At 35.6% G+C, this 21,617-nt stretch overlaps 1 protein-coding gene across 2 annotated transcripts in view; it reads right to left on the bottom strand.

Moving 5' to 3' along the window:
• Positions 1 to 8,025: 8,025 nt before the first annotated feature.
• b4galnt3b (beta-1,4-N-acetyl-galactosaminyl transferase 3b) overlaps positions 8,026 to 21,617 on the bottom strand; it is a 37,784-nt gene continuing 24,192 nt past the window's right edge. For both annotated transcript variants that reach the window (XM_067389173.1, XM_067389174.1), the window contains 10 exons: positions 20,885 to 20,994; positions 20,653 to 20,753; positions 17,748 to 17,812; positions 15,944 to 17,354; positions 14,533 to 14,786; positions 12,744 to 12,897; positions 12,112 to 12,184; positions 11,834 to 11,987; positions 11,103 to 11,229; positions 8,026 to 9,080 (listed from right to left, as the gene is read on the bottom strand). In XM_067389173.1, the coding sequence (XP_067245274.1) occupies positions 8,972 to 9,080; positions 11,103 to 11,229; positions 11,834 to 11,987; positions 12,112 to 12,184; positions 12,744 to 12,897; positions 14,533 to 14,786; positions 15,944 to 17,354; positions 17,748 to 17,812; positions 20,653 to 20,753; positions 20,885 to 20,994 (2,558 nt within the window). In that variant the 3' untranslated portion in view covers positions 8,026 to 8,971. The remainder of the gene's footprint in view (positions 9,081 to 11,102; positions 11,230 to 11,833; positions 11,988 to 12,111; positions 12,185 to 12,743; positions 12,898 to 14,532; positions 14,787 to 15,943; positions 17,355 to 17,747; positions 17,813 to 20,652; positions 20,754 to 20,884; positions 20,995 to 21,617) is intronic.

The raw sequence follows: 21,617 nt of genomic DNA, 5'->3' as shown, positions 1-21,617 counted from the left end.
GTTTATCACCTCAAAATAGCATGATTATGTCAGGGAACGGCAAAGTACTCTTATTATTCTTATCATACACACTCTTCTCAAGGCACATTTTACCCCAAAAATTAATGCAATATAAAATAGAATGAAAATAAAGTAGATTTTTATTTAGTTATTTATTTTTTGCAGTGACATTACTTTCATGACAATGGTCTATTAATAGTGTCTATTTTAGACATTTGACCTCTTTTTTTTATTCCTGTTATTCTTAGAGGTGATTATCATTAGATTCAAATTAATTTAATAGAGTAATTTGGTCATGTATTTTTAAAAATGTTTTATTTGAAAAAAACAAAAACAACAAATAAATTATTTGCCTGAATGCTGCAGAAAATGCTTTATTTGGGGTCAGTAAAAGCAGTATTATTGTGAAATATTATTAGAATTTAAAATATTGTGTTCCACCTGAATATATTTTAAAATGTAATTTATTCCTGTGAGTTTTCAGCATCATTACTCCAGTCTTCAGAGTCACATGATCCTTCAGGGGTCAGTTGCATAAACATAGCCATTATGTTAAGACTGTGTCTTAAAGGGTTAGTTCACCCAAAAATGAAAATAATGTCATTTATTACTCACCCTCATGTCGTTCTACAGCCGTAAGACCTTTGTTCATCTCTCAAACACAAATTAAGATATTGTTGATGAAATCCGATGGCTCATTGAGGCCTATATTGAGAGCAAAGCCATTCAAACTCTCAAGGTCCATGAAAGTACTAAAAACATATTTGAAACTATTCATGTGAGTTCAGTTTTAATATTATAAAGCGACGAGAATACTTTTTGTGCACCAAAAAAAAAAAAATAAAAAAAAAAATTAACTACTTTTCAACAATATCTATATGGGCCGATTTCAAAACACTGCTTCAGAGCTTTACGAATCAAATCAGTGAATCGGAGCGCGAAAGTCATGTGTTTTCAGCAGTTTAGCTGTTTGATAGGAGAACCGAATCACTGATTTGAAACAAAAGATTCATAAAGTTCAGAAGCTTCATGAAGAAGTGTTTTGAAATTGGCCCACATAGATATTGTTGAAAAGACATTTTTTTTTTTTTTTTTTTGGCACACAAAAAGTATTCTTGTCGCTTTATAACATTAAGATAGAAAAATTTAACTCACATGAACTGATTCAAATATGTTTTGTGGATCTTGAGAGTTTGAATGGCTTTGCTCTAAATTGAGGCCTCAATGAGCCATCGGATTTCATCAACAATTACATCATAATTTTTGTTCAGAAGATGATCAAAGGTCTTACGGCTGTAAAACGACATGAGGGTGAGTAATAAATTACATTATTTTCATTTTTGGGTGAACTAACCCTTTAACTAGTACTGTATGTCCAACTATCAATTAGTTAGGGGTCTAACTTTTCGGTATCAAATTAGACCAATCTACATTTTTATGTAACTGACTTAAAGGTGCCATCGAACGTTTTTTTACAAGATGTAATATAAGTCTAAGGTGTCCCCTGAATGTGTCTGTGAAGTTTCAGCTCAAAATACCCCATAGATTTTTTTTTAATTCATTTTTTTAACTGCCTATTTTGGGGCATAATTAGAAATGCGCCGATTCATGTTGCAGCCCATTTAAATGCTCACGCTCCCGCCCACGGAGCTCGCGCTTGCCTTAAACAGCAAAGTTTACACAGCTAATATACCCCCCAAAATGGATCTTTACAAAGTGTTCGTCATGCATACTGCATGTATGCATCAGATTATTATCGGACTGTTACGTAACAGTCGGTGTTATGTTGAGATTCGCCTGTTCTTTGGAGGTCTTTCAAACAAATGAGATTTATATAATAAGGAGGAAACAATGGAGTTTGAGACTCACTGTATGTCATTTCCATGTACTGAACTCTTGTTATTTAACTATGCCAAGATAAATTCAATTTTTTTATTCTAGGGCACCTTTAAAAAAAGAAGTTACGAACAGTCTTAAAGGAAAAAAAAAAGATTATAAACTTGTAAGAGTCTTAGCAGTTTATTCATCTGACCTCAGAAATCATTCTAATTTACTGATTTGCTGCTCAAGAAACATTTCTTATTACCAATCGATAACAGTTGTGCAGCATTTTTGTGGAAACCATGATACATACATTTTGTAACAATGTAAAGGTCTTTACTGTAGAGAAAATTTAATAAATCATAGGCTCTAGTGTGTATTATGCAGTATTCTAGTACTCTCACACCAAAATCAGACTACAAACCTCATTTAAACACGTTAAAGTTTAAACAATTGATTGTGTCTGTGTTTGTACTTTGCACTATGGTGAGCTCAGCTGTCTGTAGACGTGAGTGCGCACAAATACAGAACTCCAAATAAATGCACAGACGTGAGCCTTCACTAAATATAACCCAACGTATAAAATTAAAAGGCATTTGCAGAATTTAAACATGCTCACAGGGAAGCCAGAATCCCCTGTACTTATTTTAACCCTTCACAAGCTCATACCAGCAGGTGGAGGGTATATATAGATGCTCTGGAATTAGGTACTGTATTTACTATTCAAGTGTTCATTATTTTTGGTGGATTGTTTAACAATTTGAATGCACCATATTTTAAAGTGTTAGTTCAACCAAAAATTAAAATTCTGTCATTAATTACTTACCCTCATGTCATTCCACACCTTCGTTCATCTTCGGAACACAAATTAAGATATTTTTGATAAAATCTGATGGCACAGTGGGGCCTCCATAGACAGCAAGATAATTAACACTTTCAGTGCCCAGAAAGACATATTTAAAACAGTTCAACCTTAATGATATGAAATACACGCTCCGAACCACTGATTCGAAACAAAAGATTTGTAAAGAAGAGGGAAAGGACATTATTTTGATTATTTTGAAGCATGTTAATTTTTTCTTTTCTCCAAAACAAATGCTTTAAACAAATCATTTACATTTGCAATATACAAACCCGATTCCAAAAAAGTTGGGACACTGTACAAATTGTGAATAAAAACAGAATGCAATGATGTGGAAGTTTCAAATTTCAACATTTTATTCAGAATACAACATAGGTGACATATCAAAAGTTTAAACTGAGAAAATGTATAATTTTAAGGTAAAAATAATTTGATTTTAAATTTCATGGCATCAACACATCTCAAAAAAGTTTGGACAAGGCCTGTGTGGCATCCCCTCTTCTTTTTATAACAGTCTGCAAACGTCTGGGGACTGAGGAGACAAGTTGCTCAAGTTTAGGAATAGGAATGTTGTGCCATTCTTGTCTAATACAGGCTTCTAGTTGCTCGACTGTCTCGGGTCTTCTTTGTTGCATCTTCCTCTTTATGATGCGCCAAATGTTTTCTAATGGGTGAAAGATCTGGACTGCAGGCTGGCTATTTCAGTACCCGGATCCTTCTTCTATGCAGCCGTGATATTGTAATTGATGCAGTATGTGGTCTGGCATTGTCATGTTGAAAAATGCAAGGTCTTCCCTGAAAGAGACGACGTCTGGATGGGAGCATATGTTGTTCTAGAACTTGGATATACCTTTCAGCATTGATGGTGCCTTTCCAGATGTGTAAGCTGCCCATGCCACACACACTCATACAACCCCATACCATCAGAGATGGAGGCTTCTGAACTGAGCGCTGATAACAACTTGGGTTGTCCTTGTCCTCTTTAGTCCGGATGACATGGCGTCCCAGTTTTCCAAAAAGAACTTCAAATGTTGATTCGTCTGACCACAGAACAGTTTTCCACTTTGCCACAGTCCATAGAGAAAACGCCTGCGCTTCTGGATCATGTTTAGATATGGCTTCTTTTTTGACCTATAGAGTTTTAGCTGGCAACGGCGAATGGCACGATGGATTGTGTTCACCGACAATGTTTTCTGGAAGTATTCCTGAGTCCATGTTGTGATTTCCATTACAGTAGCATTCCTGTATATGATGCAGTGCCGTCTAAGGGCCTGAAGATCACGGGCATCCAGAATTTTTTTACCGGCCTTGACCCTTACTCACAGAGATTGTTCCAGATTCTCTGAATCTTTGGATGATATTATGCACTGTAGATGATGATAACTTCAAATTCTTTGCAATTTTTCTCTGAGAAACTCCTTTCTGATATTGCTCCACTATTTTTCACCGCAGCATTGGGGGAATTGGTGATCCTCTGCCCATCTTGACTTCTGAGAGACACTGTCACTCTGAGAGGCTCTTTTTATACCCAATCATGTTGCCAATTGACCTAATAAGTTGCAAATTGGTCCTCCAGCTGTTCCTTATATGTACATTTAACTTTTCCGGCCTCTTATTGCTACCTTTCCCAACTTTTTTAGAATGTGTAGCTCTCATGAAATCCAAAATGAGCCAATATTTGGCATGACATTTCAAAATGTCTCACTTTCAACATTTGATATGTTATGTATATTCTATTGTGAATAAAATATAAGTTTTTGAGATTTGTAAATTATTGCATTCCTTTTTTATTCACATTTTGTACAGTGTCCCAACTTTTTTGGAATCTTGTTTGTACTGCAGTACCGAGAAGTGTTCTTCGAGGTCTTGGTCTAGTTATTTATTACAACAATGATGCACATTGTAGCAAGCAGCTATTTTTGGAGTCTGGCACAACAGACAGGAATTACATAAAAGAATGATGAAACTAACATGCCACATGAGTTGGACAGACAGAAGAACAAGTTTTTTTTGGCCATAATGAAGTACAATATGCAATGTTACAGTCAGACAGTAATATAATTAATGTATTTGATTAAAGGCCATAAACAGGTAAAACAATACTGGTATTAAACATATACCAAATAAAACTCACCACCTGGTGAAGCTTTGCCTGCTGTGCTACATTTTTAAACTGGCCCAGAAGAGCCTATTATAGACTTGACTTTCAGCTAGTTCAGTAGTTTAGCTCATTTTGTCAAAAATGTCACCTTGGCAAAAAGCATTTGTGAAAGGAAACCCAATGTAAATGTAAACCCAGTGTCCCAGGAGCCTGGACTAACAGATCACAGATCCAACAGAAAACTAATGTCGACATCTTCCAGGTTTGGAATCTGCTGAAAAAGGTGAGATCTTTCACTCTCATGTATGAATTCCTCATTAATGTCTTTAGGGAAGAACATTCTATTTTTCTCTTCATCTTCACTGTTTTCAAATCTTCAGATTCAGATTATAAGGAAACTTATAAGAAGTCTTACATCAGCTCTGACAGATCTAAAAGTTGGGAAAGAGATCAGGCTGGTTTCCAGTGAACGCCAAACTCACATGTTTTGGCATTCTCAAAGGAGAAAGTGAGATTTGTTACATTGCAGAAGCTTGAGGACACTCAAGAAAGAACATTAAGCTCATTCATATGACTTTCAGTCAGAAAGCATAATTTCACTGTGAAATTAAATAAAATGAGCTCGTTTCACTCAAATGATAATGAAAGTTCATTGTACTTGGTAGAAAATGATTGTGTACTCTCAAAATGTGATTGTAGTAAGCTTAACTTAATATGATTGAGTTGTAGCAGATTTCATGCTTTGCGTTAGACTAAGGAAAATAAATGTTGAAATTAAGTGTTAATTTCTGTGTTTTCGCACAAGATTAACACAGGGAGACATAAGTGTTTAATATTGTGTTATGTTGGGATTTACAAGGGGTTCTGTTATGTTAGTTTTGTAGGGTTACCATTGTGGTGAAGAGTAGAGCCTGTGCTTAGGTTGAGAATGGGCTGCAAAACATTTAAGACTATACACTGCATGTTGTTTAATTATATCCATGCAAGTATATAATAACAGTCTCTTTGATAGTTATAATAGCATGTGTTATTTGCCATCCAAGATTTAACCAAGATCTGAATGTGATGTTTATGTAAATGAACTATATGTAATTAACATTATGGTGAGTGGGGTGAGGCTAAGAGTGCGTCTCAATCAGCTCCCTAGTTCAGAAGTCAGGGCACTGATCAGGGAGTCGGCCATTTTTAATGGCTGTCTCATTCGCAGAATCCTTGCAGGGCACTGAAATGTTCGCTCCCTAAAAAGTTCCACAATGCACCGTGAGAACCAGGGAGCATCGATGCTCACTATGTTTCCTTAACGGAATTTCTGAAGTGCGAAACTTAAATCACCTGAGCCAATTCATTACACACAATGACGCGCGATAAAGGTTTTTAAAAATACAAACCAATATTTTTTTATATTTCAGCGTAAACATACATCACTAGACAAGTGAACATAATCTAGATAAAATGTATAATTTATTTATGACCGAAATGCTGCATGTATATGTAACAGCTCTGCTGTTGTCCTTTACGGTCCACCAGTGCTCGAATTTGTGTACACGATATACTGATTCACAAGCTCAGGAGCTAGGGAGCTGATTGAGACACACCCTAAGAACTGTGGGAGCGAAGGGATGTTTGATGTGATTGTTAATTAGAGACACCTGTGCACCACACTGGCCTAACTATTATATACTATTGAACTAGCATATTGCATATAAAAATTAGTTCAAAACTTTGACCTGTGGAGGGCAGTATTATGATTAGCAGCGTCTACACTGCTGGAATTCTAATAGAGAAGAAGAAGAAGAGAGCTAGTTCAAGATGAGCATTGATGGCTATATTTCAAATTTTTTTCAGAAAATGAGCGATGGTTTCACTAGATAAGACCCTTATTTCTCATCTGGGATAGTGTAGAACAATTTGAAGCTGCAGTGAAACTAATTTTGACCTTCAACTGTTTGGTGCCCATTGAAGTCTACTAAGGAGAATAATCCTGGAATGTTTTCATCAAAAACCTGCATTTCTTTTCGACTGAAGAAAGAAAGACATGAACATCTTGGATGACATGGGGGTGAGTAAATTATCAGGAAAATTTTATTTAAAAGTGGACTAATCCTTTAAGGCAATTCAATTGGTTTCCTCATATGGTTTGTATTACTGTGACTTATCGGGTCTTACAGTGTAGTGGTTCTTTGTCAGGTTGAAAATTATAGTTTTGACAGGAGAGGCAAAGGTTGAGCTCCTGTAATTCTGTGTTTTAATGGAAAGCTGCTGGTGAGAAAAAAATGCAGGTCAGATCTTTAGAATTGAGGAGCTTTTGAATAGGGCAGATCTAAAAACCTCAGTGTGGTTCAACAAATTCTGAATGTTCAATCAACAAATTCTGCATTTAGAGGAGCAATAAAACCAGGGGGAAAAAAGCTGCAGTTGAAAATCAATCTTTTCACTGCCAATCACAAATATGACTCCACTTTTCATCTCCCAGGGCAAATATGGAAGACCAAACAATTGGTTGTGTTGTGGCTCAGTGATGGTCATAAATACACACACACCAACAAAACAGAAACCTGAAGAAACATTTTATTTTAAGGTTGTTGGTGATCTGCATAAACAATTCATTTTTACTTTGCCTCCAAGAAGATCCTTCATATAAAAAAAAAAATATTTGGACAAAATTATTATTAAAAACAACTACAGATTTTGTAAATAAAAGACTATTGACTGTCAGATCTACAATGCATTAAATGTTACAGCAAGGCAATAACATTTAGAGCATGTGTATAACCATCTCTGGAAAAACAGCACCAAATCCCCACATAAAACAGTAGTGTACAGTAGCTATGTCCATCGGATTTCCTCGAAATTAAACAGCAAAAGGCACTTATGAATAAGTGAGCATGGCTTACATCAGCTTTCATTGGGCAGCAATTCATCAGAGTACAAACTCAAACCCCTAAAGTAAAAACTGAAAACCACTTTATTTGTGTTTTTGATGAATATTATTAGGATCCAATTTATTTTAAAAGTAATACTGTAGAGGGTTGAATCAATCTGAATTGACATGAGCCGGATTTAATGGCTGGAATGTATCATGAACACAAAAAAACTGGCTGCTCAGGAATGAAACTCAAAAAAACACATTGCTTTTTCAGAAAAAAGGGGCATTTTCATCATCAAAACACCTTGAATTCTACTTTAAAAATGGAAAATATCACAAAAACAAGGCCATTTCATAACCTATACCTCTCTCCCCCCAAAATTATATTTTGCATAAAGAAAATGAAGCCTTCAATGAAGGTACTGTGACAGTATGTGACAATTAACCACATCTGTACTAAAACTTCTCATTGATAGAATGAATGTTTTACCTTTTAGTTTTCCTGTGCTGTATTACAATAACAAAACTTTTTTTTACCTTTAAAACAGATCTATATTAAATCTTTATTTTTCTGCATTACATTAAGAATTTGGGAGTAAAACATGCCTAATTTTCAGTCTTTCTTTCTTTTGTATTTTGAGGATGAAATATGACACAGCATGTACTTGACAGGCTTTATGCGATTGACCTGAAAACGGAACAGCATTTCTAACTTGAATTAATTCACTTTTCAAAAACTATCTGAACGCTCCGTGCCTCTGGGAATATTGCACATTTCTTTGGTTTTGGCCACAGTGATGGAAGAGGTCACACAGCATAAAACACATAATAACAGTGTGCAAAGTCAAACCCCTCACCCAAAACACTCATCTACCTGAATAAATACACATTTTCTCATTATATACATCTCATTGAACATCACATTTCTGTCTGTCAGAACAGAATACTTGAATGAAGGCATATTATTGACCTGGAAGTCTGTGACAACACCAAAGTGATGCTGAAACCATAAATGACCTGCACCTATTTCTTTTTACTTTTTTTTTTTTTCTCCCCCTCGACAGTGTAGTTGGCATTAGAGAAACATTTAAACTCTGGAGATGATCCCATAGCAGTTGGAGATGTTGCATAACTCATCTTCAAACAAACATCACAGACATCCTTTTCCTGAGTCTCTGTGTTTGTTTCCAGTAATTTTCACCTCAAAATTACCTTCAGTCCGATGCGATCTGGAACGCACATCTGGAATGTCCTGAGGTTCACCAAACGTTTAAAGTGCCATAGTAACCGGTGCTCAGCAGCGGCAAGACTGTTGAAACGGTTACGTTTTGCGCATCATCTGGTGATTCCACATTCCTCGCTTTGAGTGGAAGTGATGGAAGAAGTTCCTCAGGTAGAGACGTTCCACCTCCAGCCCTCCCTGAAGGATCCTTGAGACCACAGATAACACATGGCACTTTACAAACCAAATAATGTTTAACATTAAGGATGCATTGATATTACATTTCTTTTCATTTATTCTTCTCATTTCATTTATTTTCATGTTTTTTTTATTTTATGTATATAGCACATTCCATACATGGTGGTAATTCAAAGTGCTTTATATAAAATAACTAAACAGAAATAAAACTGTGCATAAAAAAAAATATATATTTTTAAATACTTTATTTTTTAAATAAAAATTTAACTTTAATAAAATTTAATATAATATTTTTTTATAATTATATAATTATAATTATATTTTTTTAATTTTATAATATATATATATATATATATATATATATATATATATATATATATATATATATATATATATATAAAATGTTTTATTTTTATATAAATAAAAGCCTAAAAAACAACAACAACAACAACAACAACAAAAAATCAATACCTTTAAAGATTACCAATGAAATTAGAAATCGCAACATCATAATGTTCAGTATGAAAAATGGATACTGTCTAAGATTAGCTAAAGATTTAGTTAAAGGGTTAGTTCACCCTCATGACATTCCAAACCCGTAAGGTCTTCGTTTATCTTCGGAACACAAATTTGATATTTTTGATGAAATCCAAGATGTTTTTTATCTCCCGTAGAAAGCAACGTAATTACCGTCATTCAAAGTCCAGAAAAGTAGTAAAAACATTGTTTAAATAGTCAACGTGACTAGAGTGGTTCAACCTTAAATGTTATGAAGCAACAACAATACTTTTTGTGCACAAAAACTAAACAAATCAACAACATTTATTCAACAATTTCTTCTCAACCCTGTCAGTCTCCTATGCAGTTGACGCAGTGAATGAAGTTCTGCGCTTCCGTGTTTATGTCCGAACGCAAAAAGTATTCTCGTTGCTTCATAACATTAAGGTTGAACCACTGTAGTCACAGTGACTGTTTTAACAATGTCTTTACTACTTTTCTGGACCTTGAAGGACGGTAATTACGTTGTTTCTATGGGCCCTATTTTAACAATCTAAGCACATGATCTAAAGTGCACAGCACAAGTGCACTTAGGGCGTGTCCAAATCCACTTTTGTTACATTAACGACAGGAAAAATGGTCGGTGCGCATGGTATAAAAGGGTTGTCCCTATTCTTTTAATGAGTAATGGGTGTGTTTTGGGTGTAACATGCAATAAACCAATCAGAGTCTCATCTCCCATTCCCTTTAAAAGCCAGTTGCGCTTACACCATGGAGGAATTTGCAAGCAGAAAAACTGAACGCTTCTCTAGCGAGAAAACAGATCTTTTTGTGCGCTCTTAAATAACAAAACAAATATTGTGCCATTGACTGAGGTTTCAGTTGGTCAACGTGTCTCTATTTCAGTTACCTCAAAACAACAACACACTAGCAATGCCCCTGAACACACCTCGTTTTCAGCTCCACTGGCGCACAAATGGGCATAAATGCATTTGCTATTTAAACAATGTGGCGCAGAACGTGAAAATGATAACTGCATCAAGTTGAAACTAGCAAAAAACACTTGTGTCGCACCAGGCACAGCATTGCACCTGGTTGATGATAGGGCCCTATGGGGGACAAAAAAAATTATTGGATTTCATCAAAAATATCTTAATTTGGCTTCCGAAGATGAACAAAGGTCTTACGGGTTTGGAACGACATGAGGGTGAATAATTAATGACAGAAATTTCATTTTAAGAACTAACCCTTTAAAGATTTCACAGTTTTATTAAATTGTTGTTTTTAATGATTAACTTCAAGTGAGAGTTAGCTGACGTAATCTAAATGTAAAAATATGATATAATGAGCATGCACAGTTAAATAACGATGATACCAATAACTTGAAAAATCTCTAATATTAACCGATAACCGATATATTGGACTGATATACTCTATTTAAAATCATGAAAATTATCCAGACTTCTGCAGTCCGATCTGCTTTGTGATTACGGTTTGCATTATTTTGATATTAGTGTATTGTCTCACGACTGACCTGTCCAGTAGTTCCCAGTCCTCTCCACCCCAGCGGTCAGTGAATTCTTTGGTGTTCATGCCCCCAATGGAGTCCAGGTCTGATTTATAAATGCCCAGGAGTCCAAAGCCATTGACCTCCCAATAACCTGAACATTAAACACACACTCTGTATCTGGTATTCAGTGGTTTTGCTGTGAATTTAAACATCTGCATTACTGTTCAAAATTGTGGGGTCTTTTGATTTTTTTTTTTTTTTTTTTTTTTTACTTATTCAGCAAGGACCCATTTAATTGATCAAAGTAATATCATATATAATTGTTACAAGCAATTCAAATAAATGCTGTTCTTTTGAACTTTCTATTCATCTTTCAATAAGTTACTACAAAACTATTAAGCAGCACAAATAATAAATGTTTCTTGAACAGCAAATCAGCATATTAGAATGATTTCTGAAGGATCATGTGACACTGAAGAGTGAAGTAATGATGCTGAAAATTCAGCTTTGCTTCACAGGAATAAATAAAACTCACTAAAATAGAAAACACTTATTTTGTAATAATATTTTACAATATTCCAGTTTTTAATGTATTTTTGATCACAGAAATGAAGCCTTGTTGAGCATAATATATTAGTCTTAAAAACTCCAAACTTTTGAAAGGCATTGTATTTGTTGATGTACAAAGCAAATCTATTTCTCTCTGATATATCTGACAATGTTATTAGATTATCTCATGTTTGTAAAGACTGTACCATCAGGCTCCAGAGGTGTAGCACCACAGTTCAGTCTCATGACTATGGGAGCGAAGGCCATGTGTCCCTCCACACAGTGTTTTCTCACAGTGTCGATGAAGCCAGGTGGAAAATGGATGTGCAGATCACAAAGAAACACAATGCTGTGATCATCCTAACAGAGAGACAGACAACAGCTTGTATTATCGAAGATCAGGCTTTCATGGCATGTTTTTAGAAATTCAAGCATATTTTGTGCAAGTGTGGTGTGTGTGAGTGACTGTGTGTCTTAAACTTACAGTAATGAGGTCAATTCCTGCCTGCAGTCCTGCTGATCGCTCAAATTTTCCACTTAGCCTGAGGTACTGATACCTGAAATAGAGGACACACAATAGAAAAGGAGTTAAAGTGAGGTCTCATTTGAAAAGATGTACATGAATCATTAAAACAATGTCTTTAAAGGGATAGTTCAAAAATTAACATTTTGTCATCACTTCCCCTCAAGTTGTTCCAAACCTGTATGAGTTTCTTTCTTGCGTTTAACGCAAAAGATTATATTTTAAAGAATGTTGGTAATCAGACAGTTGATGAAAGCCGGACTTTCATAGTAGGAAAAAAAAAAACTATGTAGGTCAACTCTCTGATTACTGACGTTCTTTAAAATATCTTCTTTTTTGTTCAACAGAAGGAAGAAACTCATATAGGTTAGGAACAACTTGAGGGTGAGTAAGTGATTTTCATTTTTGGGTGAACTATGCCATTAACACTTTTTTTTTTTTTTAAGAAGAAGAATCATGCAAATTAATAATAAATAATAATATGATAGGTACAGAAGCATGAGATGACAACATGCCATATGATCAAGGAATCAAAATCATGAAGTTCAGGGGATCACTCTACTAAGCATGTGTTTATAAACCTGTAAATGTACCTGGGTAAATAAGAGTTTTGTAGTGCTTTTTCTATGTTCATATCAGTGCTTTCATAGTCAGTAATGATGATGTTGAAGTTCTGATCTCTAGTGGTGCGGTATAACTCCTCCATGTCAGTTATAAACTGCAGTACCCAACGGGCCTGGTTCTTCACTGCAGACACACAAACACAGACAGAATGAAGCAGACATTAAGTGTGCAAAGAACCCAGCCAACACAGAGCATCCCCTTAAAAGAACTGGTTTGTGTTTTTTTTGCAAACAAATTAGAACATATAAGAAGAGATTTTTGGTTTAATTTTTAATAACCATAAACATTCCCAAAATGTTGCAGAGAGGTTTTTAACACACACACACACACACACACACACAAATTAACAAAAGAGAAATAATTCACAGGGACATAAATATTATAGATGCAGTCAAATACATGTACAAAATCATGGACCAGTGGCATACAGCAGATCATCACAATATTAAGCATAACTCTCTGTTTATGGGTATAATTAACAATGACTCCGCCATATATGGCAGCTGCCTATAATAGCAGACAGAGCACAGTACCTTGCTAGCCGCTTAGCCCTTTTTTGGGCATCCCAAGCTTTGAAGCCCCTTTACTACCAGCCTGTGTGTATGTCCTAAGCTGCTAAATATGAAAACATGTAATCAGGCCCCATAACCAAATCTCTGAAATGGTTTTTAGGAGTGGTTGTTATTTAACCACTTTAGTCATAAAGGCTTCCTCCACACTGGAGTCAAAAGTGCAAGCAACCACCAAAACAAACACTTCTCTAGACTCTTCATTAATCACAACAACATCAGGTGTAGCAAACAGATGTGAAAAGGTTCCAGAGTTACTATTGCAGTACTGGAACATGTATGTATAAACATTCCTGTGTAAAACCAGAGTCAGACCTCGCCCACTCCAGCGATACTCCAGTTCGAACACAGAGGTCATTTAGGTCCGGCCAGTCTGACCAGACACCAAAACCAGCACAGTGGGTGTCAAGACTCCTGCTGGGTTTTCTTTTGAAGCCAAGGAAGTAAGGCTCTGACTCCCTGGCCAACGGCACATTGACACATCTTCTTTAAAGGTGCCATAGAATGTTCTTTCACAAAATGTAATATAAGTCTAAGGTGTCCCCTGAATGTGTCTGTGAAGTTTCAGCCCAAAATACCCCATTGATTCATTTTTTTAAACTGCCTATTTTGGGGCATCATTAACTATGCACCGATTCAGCGCACGGCCCCTTTAAATTTCTTGCTCCATACATGGATTGGATCATGTGAGTATTTTTTAAGTATGTTTTATTTTTTAAGTATGTTTTAAGTTTCTATTAGAATGTTAAAACATTCTTTATATATAAGAAACTTCAGCCACGTTTTTAAAATGTTTAAAAAAAATTATATCTATTCATCTATATATATGATATAAGCATGATATGATTTATGATAATCATAATGTTACAGAAGGTTGCAGAAAGGATTTTTAAATAGACAATTATGCATAAAGATGTGAATCGGAACCGTTTAAATAAGCTGGTGTAACTTCTGTTAAATCAAACTTTTGTTTAGAACAAGGTTATAAATAAAACTAGTTTAACTAGCTACAGTAGCTATAGCTGGTGACCAGTTTAAATGACCAGATAAAACCATCTTACTGCTGGTTACCAGCATAAAGGTATGTTTGGATTGTGCCAGACCAGCACATCTTTCTTACTAAGAAAGGGTCTTAAATACAATCCAGAAAATCTGGTTGTTCATTCTTCTCTTTATGAGAGAGTCTTACCTGGGATGATGAAGTGGACAGTAGCAGTCGGATTCCAGTAGAAGCTATATGGATTGCAAAGCTTAAATTCTGCATCCTGAACCTTTTGTTTTTTATAAGAACCCCAATCATCAGCTCTTTTCACAAAGATGTACTGAACCAGGCGCAGGTGGTGTCCTGATGCCTCCAGCAGGTCCAGTTCCAGTAGATATCTACTGCCCCAATTAAAATCAGGCTTCTTCTCAATGTTCACAATATTACCTAGAGTGAACTGCCTACACACACAAAAATGTATGTCAGAGATGAATTAAATATTTGGAATGGCATATTACCATACTACTCATACTATTGTTACTATGTATGCAATACTATAGGACCAAAACATACCATGTGACATACTGTATTCCAAAATTAAATGATTTTGACTTGATCTTCCAATTTTCATGATGGTGAACTGGAAATAATTGCAAAATTGTATGCAAAAGTGCATACAATTACAATTTATTGCTATATTCACTAAACAATAATATATATTTAATATTTAATATATCACATTTTTTAGTTAATATAGACAATATTAAACAATATTTTTGATCAATCAGCCTTGGTGATCAAAACATAAAACATAAAACATAACACATACATACATACATATATATATATATATATATAAAAAATATTATTTTGTGAATATAGTATTTTAAATTGTATGCACTTTTGGCATTCGGTTTAGGGTCAGTAATATGTTATTAATGTTTTTCGAAGAAATCTCTTTACGCTCACCATTTATTGATCAAAAATACAGTAAAAACAGTAATATTAAGAAATTTTATTAGAATTTAAATTGACTGCTTACTATTTAAATATATATTAAAATGTAATTTATTCCTGTGATGCAAAGCTGAATTTTTAGCATCATTAATAAAAACATTTCTTATAATTTTCAATGTTGAAAAGAGTTGTGCTGCTTAATAGTTTTGTAGAAACTGTACACATTTATTTTTTCAGGATTCTTTGATGAATAGAAAGTTAATGTTTTTTAATTTATTAAAGCATTTATTTGAAATAGAAATCATTTGTAACATTCTAAATGTCTTTTTTGTCAAGGTTGGCCAATTTAATGTGACCATGCTGAATAAAAGTATTAATGTTTTTCAAAAAGCTATCAAAAAATATTTACTGACCACAAACTTTTGAACGGTAGTGTAAAATGTGCATTATATTGTAAGCATGTTACAAATCCATACAAAGAAATGTTACCTTATTAATGCAAGTTTCACATAACATTGTTAATAAAATGGCATGCAGTACACTGCATAAAATGTGTAGTATGCAGTATGCTAGTATTCCATTCTAAACACAGCTCAGAGAATCTTATTTTGCATACTGTAATAGGATAATTGATTCAAAACTATTTTAGCAGTCAGCCTACCTTGGATATTTCTTGTTTAGTTTGTTCATGAAAGCTTCAACTACGGACAATGCTTCTGATTCGTCTAGTAGCAAGTTTCCAGACACATTACACTTCAGATCGATCCAATCGGAGCGCATGACATTCAGATCTAGGGGTTTAGCCTGGAACGTCTGATTCCACTTGACTTCTACATCAAACAAAGCCTTACTGAAGAGGTCGTAGTCTTCTTCCTCTGAGAAACCATGATCCACCCAAGAGTCTTCCTCTTGTCCATCTTTAATCTCTTCTATATGTATTGCATTATCCTGCTTCTCATTTTCCTTTCTGGCATCATTCACACGGCCCAAGTGTTTGTTATATTCTTTTGTGGACGGAGCAGCAAGGACCAATGTCTTATGCTCATTAGCCTGGTTATATAATGCGTTTTGTTGTGAATTTTGAGTGATTTGGAGATGATGTGCCACATTTTTATGCTTGATATTATTGCTGTCATTTTCATTGTTGCCATCTACTACAGCCTTTTTAGGGTTGCCCTTCAAAACATGCAAAGCTTTTTCTGCTTTACGCTCTGGGTGTTTGGACCTCAAAGCTTCTGCTTTGACTTCATCCCCATCCAAAGATGGTCGTTCATCTGTACTATTCTTCTTCTTTACTTCTACCACATCTAATGAGTTCTTGGGTGCCTTGTCCACATGACCTCCCAGAAAGACTTTCCGATTACCCATCCGATTCACAAGGTCATGACGTTCATTCTGGACCTCATCAAACATGGCAGGGTTGGTCACTAATCTTTTCTTCAACTTATTGACTTCTTGTATGTTCTCCAGTGGAATATCTCTGTCTCTGAATGCAGCAGGGTTTAGATTTCCATCGCCATTATAGCCGTGTGGTGCTTTAAGTGGGTGGAGCTCAATTCCACCATCCTGACTAAGCGATTGGTCCATTTGATGTTTCACCTCTGACCTCCAGCGGTCTTCTTTCTGAGCTGGTCCTGGATTCTGCTGAGCAGGTATCTTCTCCATGACATTATTCTGAATCTGTTGTGCGACCACAGAGTCGTTTTCCTTTCCCTGGTCATGGGTCTTCACCTCAGAAGGTCCGTTTTGAAGGTAGTGTTGGTCCTTCAGGTGTTGTTGAGGGCGTCTCTTTTTCTTCTTCCTTCTCTGTTGGTGCTGTGGTTCCTCTGGATCATTCCGAGGTTCTTCAGGCAGTTTTTGGATTCCCTTAGCTTGGTTGTCTTGGTCCATCTGTTCAAATCTGACATCTATTTTCCCATCTTCTCTCTTTTTTCTGATTCTGACATTTTTCTGGACAGAGAACAGCTTGCGGCGCATCTGCATCGAGTAATCATAATACTCGCCGTAATCTTGGAGAACCTCGTTCCTCTCCATACCTTCCACTTGCTGCTCCTTCTCATCATTTTTAGCTCCTACAGGAAGATAAAGACAAGCATGACCTGTCATGAAATGGGGAATGAATAAACACTTTTACATTCCTTTTAGAGTGTTTTATGTTCTGAACCATAAAGCTGATTGCATATTTTAATACAACAGTTAAAGACAACAAAACTGACCCTATTTAAATAAATTTACCTGATCTTATTACACAGTTCATCATAATATGTTATAGTTAATGAGAAAAAAATGTTTGTTTTCATAATTGTAATGATAATTCATAATAATGAAGTCCTCATGCTCATTTCAGTGCTTATTTCCTGCTGAATACTCTTGTTGCATTAAGGAAGTTAGATGCATTGTGAATGTTGTTTTAATGTGGTCTTTAAATGTAAAGACACCACTAAAGCACTGCGTGTTTGCTGTACCTTTGAATTTGATGAACTCTTGATTTCCAGGCTGATCAAGTTGAATGTAGTGTGAGAAGCCATATCTGGAAAAAAATAAATTAAAAAATTGATTCGAGATAATACACAAGGTGCACCAAAGAGTGCTAGATTGGTGGGTGTGTTTTTGCTCATGTACAGATTGTACACAATCATTCAAAAGTTCAATAGGTCAATATTTTTTTTTAAATACGTTTAATCAGCAAGGACACATTAAATTGAAGACATTTATAATGTTAAAAAAAGATATCCATTTAAAGGGATCATGAACTGAGAAGTCAAAATTTCCTTGAGTTTTGATATACAGTGGGTACGGAAAGTATTCAGGCCCCCTTAAATTTTTCACTCTTTGTTATATTGCAGCCATTTGCTAAAATCATTTAAGTTTATTTTTTTCCTCATTAATGTACACACAGCACCCCTTATTGACAGAAAAAACAGAATTTTTGCATTTTTGCAGATTTATTAAAAAAGAAAAACTGAAATATCACATGGTCCTAAGTATTCAGACCCTTTGCTCAGAATTTAGTAGAAGCACCCTTCTAATACAGCCATGAGTCTTTTTGGGAAAGATGCAACAAGTTTTTCACACCTGGATTTGGGGATCCTCTGCCATTCCTCCTTGCAGATCATCTCCAGTTCTGTCAGGTTGGATGGTAAACGTTGGTGGTCAGCCATTTTTAGGTCTCTCCAGAGATGCTCAATTGGGTTTAAGTCAGGGCTCTGGCTGGGCCATTCAAGAACAGTTGTTGTGAAGCCACTCCTTCGTTATTTTAGCTGTGTGCTTAGGGTCATTGTCTTGTTGGAAGGTAAACCTTCAGCCCAGTCTGAGGTCCTGAGCACTCTGGAGAAGGTTTTCGTCCAGGATATCCCTGTACTTGGCCGCATTCATCTTTCCCTCGATTGCAACCAGTCGTCCTGTCCCTGCAGCTGAAAAACACTCCCACAGCATGATGCTGCCACCACCATGCTTCACTATTGGGACTGTATTGGACAGGTGATGAGCAGTGCGTGGTTTTCTCCACACATACCGCTTAGAATTAAGGCCAAAAAGTTCTATCTTGGTCTCATCAGACCAGAGAATCTTATTTCTCACCATATTAGAGTCCTTCAGGTGTTTTTTAGCAAACTCCATGCGGGCTTTCATGTGTCTTGCACTGAGGAGAGGCTTCCGTCGGGCCACTCTGCCATAAAGCCCCGACTGGTGGAGGGCTGAAGTGATGGTTGACTTTCTACAACTTTCTCCCATCTCCCGACTGCATCTCTGGAGCTCAGCCACAGTGATCTTTGGGTTCTTCTTTACCTCTCTCACCAAGGCTCTTCTCCTCCGATAGCTCAGTTTGGCCGGATGGCCAGCCAGCTCTAGGAAGGGTTCTGGTCGTCCCAAACGTCTTCCATTTAAGGATTATGGAGGCCACTGTGCTCTTAGGAACCTTAAGTGCAGCAGAATTTTTTTTGTAACCTTGGCCAGATCTGTGCCTTGCCACAATTCTGTCTCTGAGCTCTTCAGGCAGTTCCTTTGACCTCATGATTCTCATTTGCTCTGACATGCACTGTGAGCTGTAAGGTCTTATATAGACAGGTGTGTGGCTTTCCTAATCAAGTCCAATCAGTATAATCAAACACAGCTGGACTCAAATGAAGGTGTAGAACCATCTCAAGGATGATCAGAAGAAATGGACAGCACCTGAGTTAAATATATGAGTGTCACAGCAAAGGGTCTGAATACTTAGGACCATGTGATATTTCAGTTTTTCTTTTTTAATAAATCTGCAAAAATGTCAACAATTCTGTGTTTTTCTGTCAATATGGGGTGCTGTGTGTACATTAATGAGGGAAAAAAAGAACTTAAATGACTTTAGCAAATGGCTGCAATATAACAAAGAGTGAAAATTTTAAGGGGGTCTGAATACTTTCCGTAGGTCATCATACAATAAGAATATCCTGCAAGTTTCAGAACTGAAAACTTCCTTGTTAGTCCAAAAACAGCTTTTAATGTTACCAAGCCCAGCAAACGACTGGTCCTGGAATGTGCATATTTATGACATAATAGATAGGTGAAAGACCGCCTCTGCAGAAGAAAATCAACACCTACTTCACCATTGCAACTTTGGCCCTGCCCACTGGCATTAGTGAGATGAGTAAGATAGAACACCTTCCAAAGGATCCTAATGCTAGGAATGTGGCTATTTTATTTATTTTAAGCAATATGAATGTCTCAGTTGAGCATTATTTATTTTTTATGCAGAACACTGTGGATTCTTTGGTAAATCAGTCACAATTTTGGAGCAGACTCTGCAAACATATGGACTTGACAGTAATGTAAACATGTAAGTAACCGTGTTAATTCTAATGTCTGATCTGTGACCAGTGATTTCTGATTTGTAATGATTCATGTACAGTCAGATGTTCTTTGTAAATCAAATCAAACCAGTGATGACTTAACAGTCAACTTCACACTGTTTCTCTTAGCAGGATGAAAATAATCTGTTATTTAAACTGTGATCAAATCATAAATAGAAAGCGATCAAAGAACGCTCCTTTTACAATAGCTGGAGCTGTCAATCAAATAACACCAGTTTATCAGTGACTGAGTTCTGGACTTCAGTGTACCAAAAGTGCACCAAATGAAACATTCTAAAAACAACAACAACAAAAAAACCCCAATGCAGTTCATGACCTCTTTAAAATAAATGCTGTTCAAATAAATCAGTGTATTAGAATGATTTCTGAAGGATCATGAGTCTAAGAAGACTGGAGTAATAATGCTGAATATTCAGCCATCACAGGAATAAATGACATTTTAATATATATTCAAATATTTTTAATTGTAATAATATTTCACAATATTACTTTTTACTGTATTTCTGTATTTGTGTGTCTCTACCTGTCCATGTAGTATGGATTCTCACGGTAGAAACATTTGTTATTGCTCTCCATGTGTGTTAGCCGTGTGTAGTCATTAGGATACACATACGTCAGGTGCACCTGCATGAGATTACATTGATCAAGATCATGCTCGCACAGGCACAACAAAATGAATTGCTTTACAAAGGAATGCAATTAAAAAATAAATTTTTCCTAGTGCTCTATTTATTTATGTGTGTTCAAGCACTTACAAACTGCAGGCCCTGGTAGCGCATTAGAGGATATCCCTTTATGATGTAGCTGGGGTTATAGATACAGTCAGGTAAAACTCCCTGCATACGCACCCTGTCCAGTAATGGAACTGCACATACAAATACACACAAACAAAAAAGGCAAGAAATAACACTATTATTAATAATAATAATAATAATAATAATAATAATAACACTGTTACATAATTGCATTAATTCTATAAACTTAAGCCTCTAATGCAGTGGTTCATCCGCAGCAAACATCCAAGGGGGCAGCAAGTTACATTTAAATGAATAAATTATTCATTTTAAATTATTAGAATTATTTTTTATGTATATAATCTCTCAACTCTAAATCTAAACTCTAATCTAAACTACTGTTTCTAAAACTTCTAGAATCACAAAATGTATTATTGTTAATTAATTTAATATATCAAGATTCTCAGTTTCCATTAACAGAGCCCTCCAGTCGAAAAGGTTGAGAAATACTGTCTCTTTTGCCACAAGGTGGTGCTAAATTCATGTTCTGAATATCATATATTCCAATGTCCAGTGCTTGTATACATGCAACTTTAAGATCTGTAACAGATTTTGTCTATAAGTCAATACATCACAAAATTTAAGGAACAAGCAAGCAACTAGAAACAAGAAGCAAATAAAAAGTGATGGATCATAAACATATTCGTAATAAAAAGTGCAGAGGACAGTGATTTATTATAGAGTAATAGAACTT

The sequence above is a fragment of the Chanodichthys erythropterus genome, chromosome 7 (assembly GCF_024489055.1).
Source record: "Chanodichthys erythropterus isolate Z2021 chromosome 7, ASM2448905v1, whole genome shotgun sequence".
In the NCBI taxonomy this organism is placed as follows: domain Eukaryota; kingdom Metazoa; phylum Chordata; class Actinopteri; order Cypriniformes; family Xenocyprididae; genus Chanodichthys; species Chanodichthys erythropterus.
This window is presented reverse-complemented; position numbering and strand designations above follow the sequence as displayed.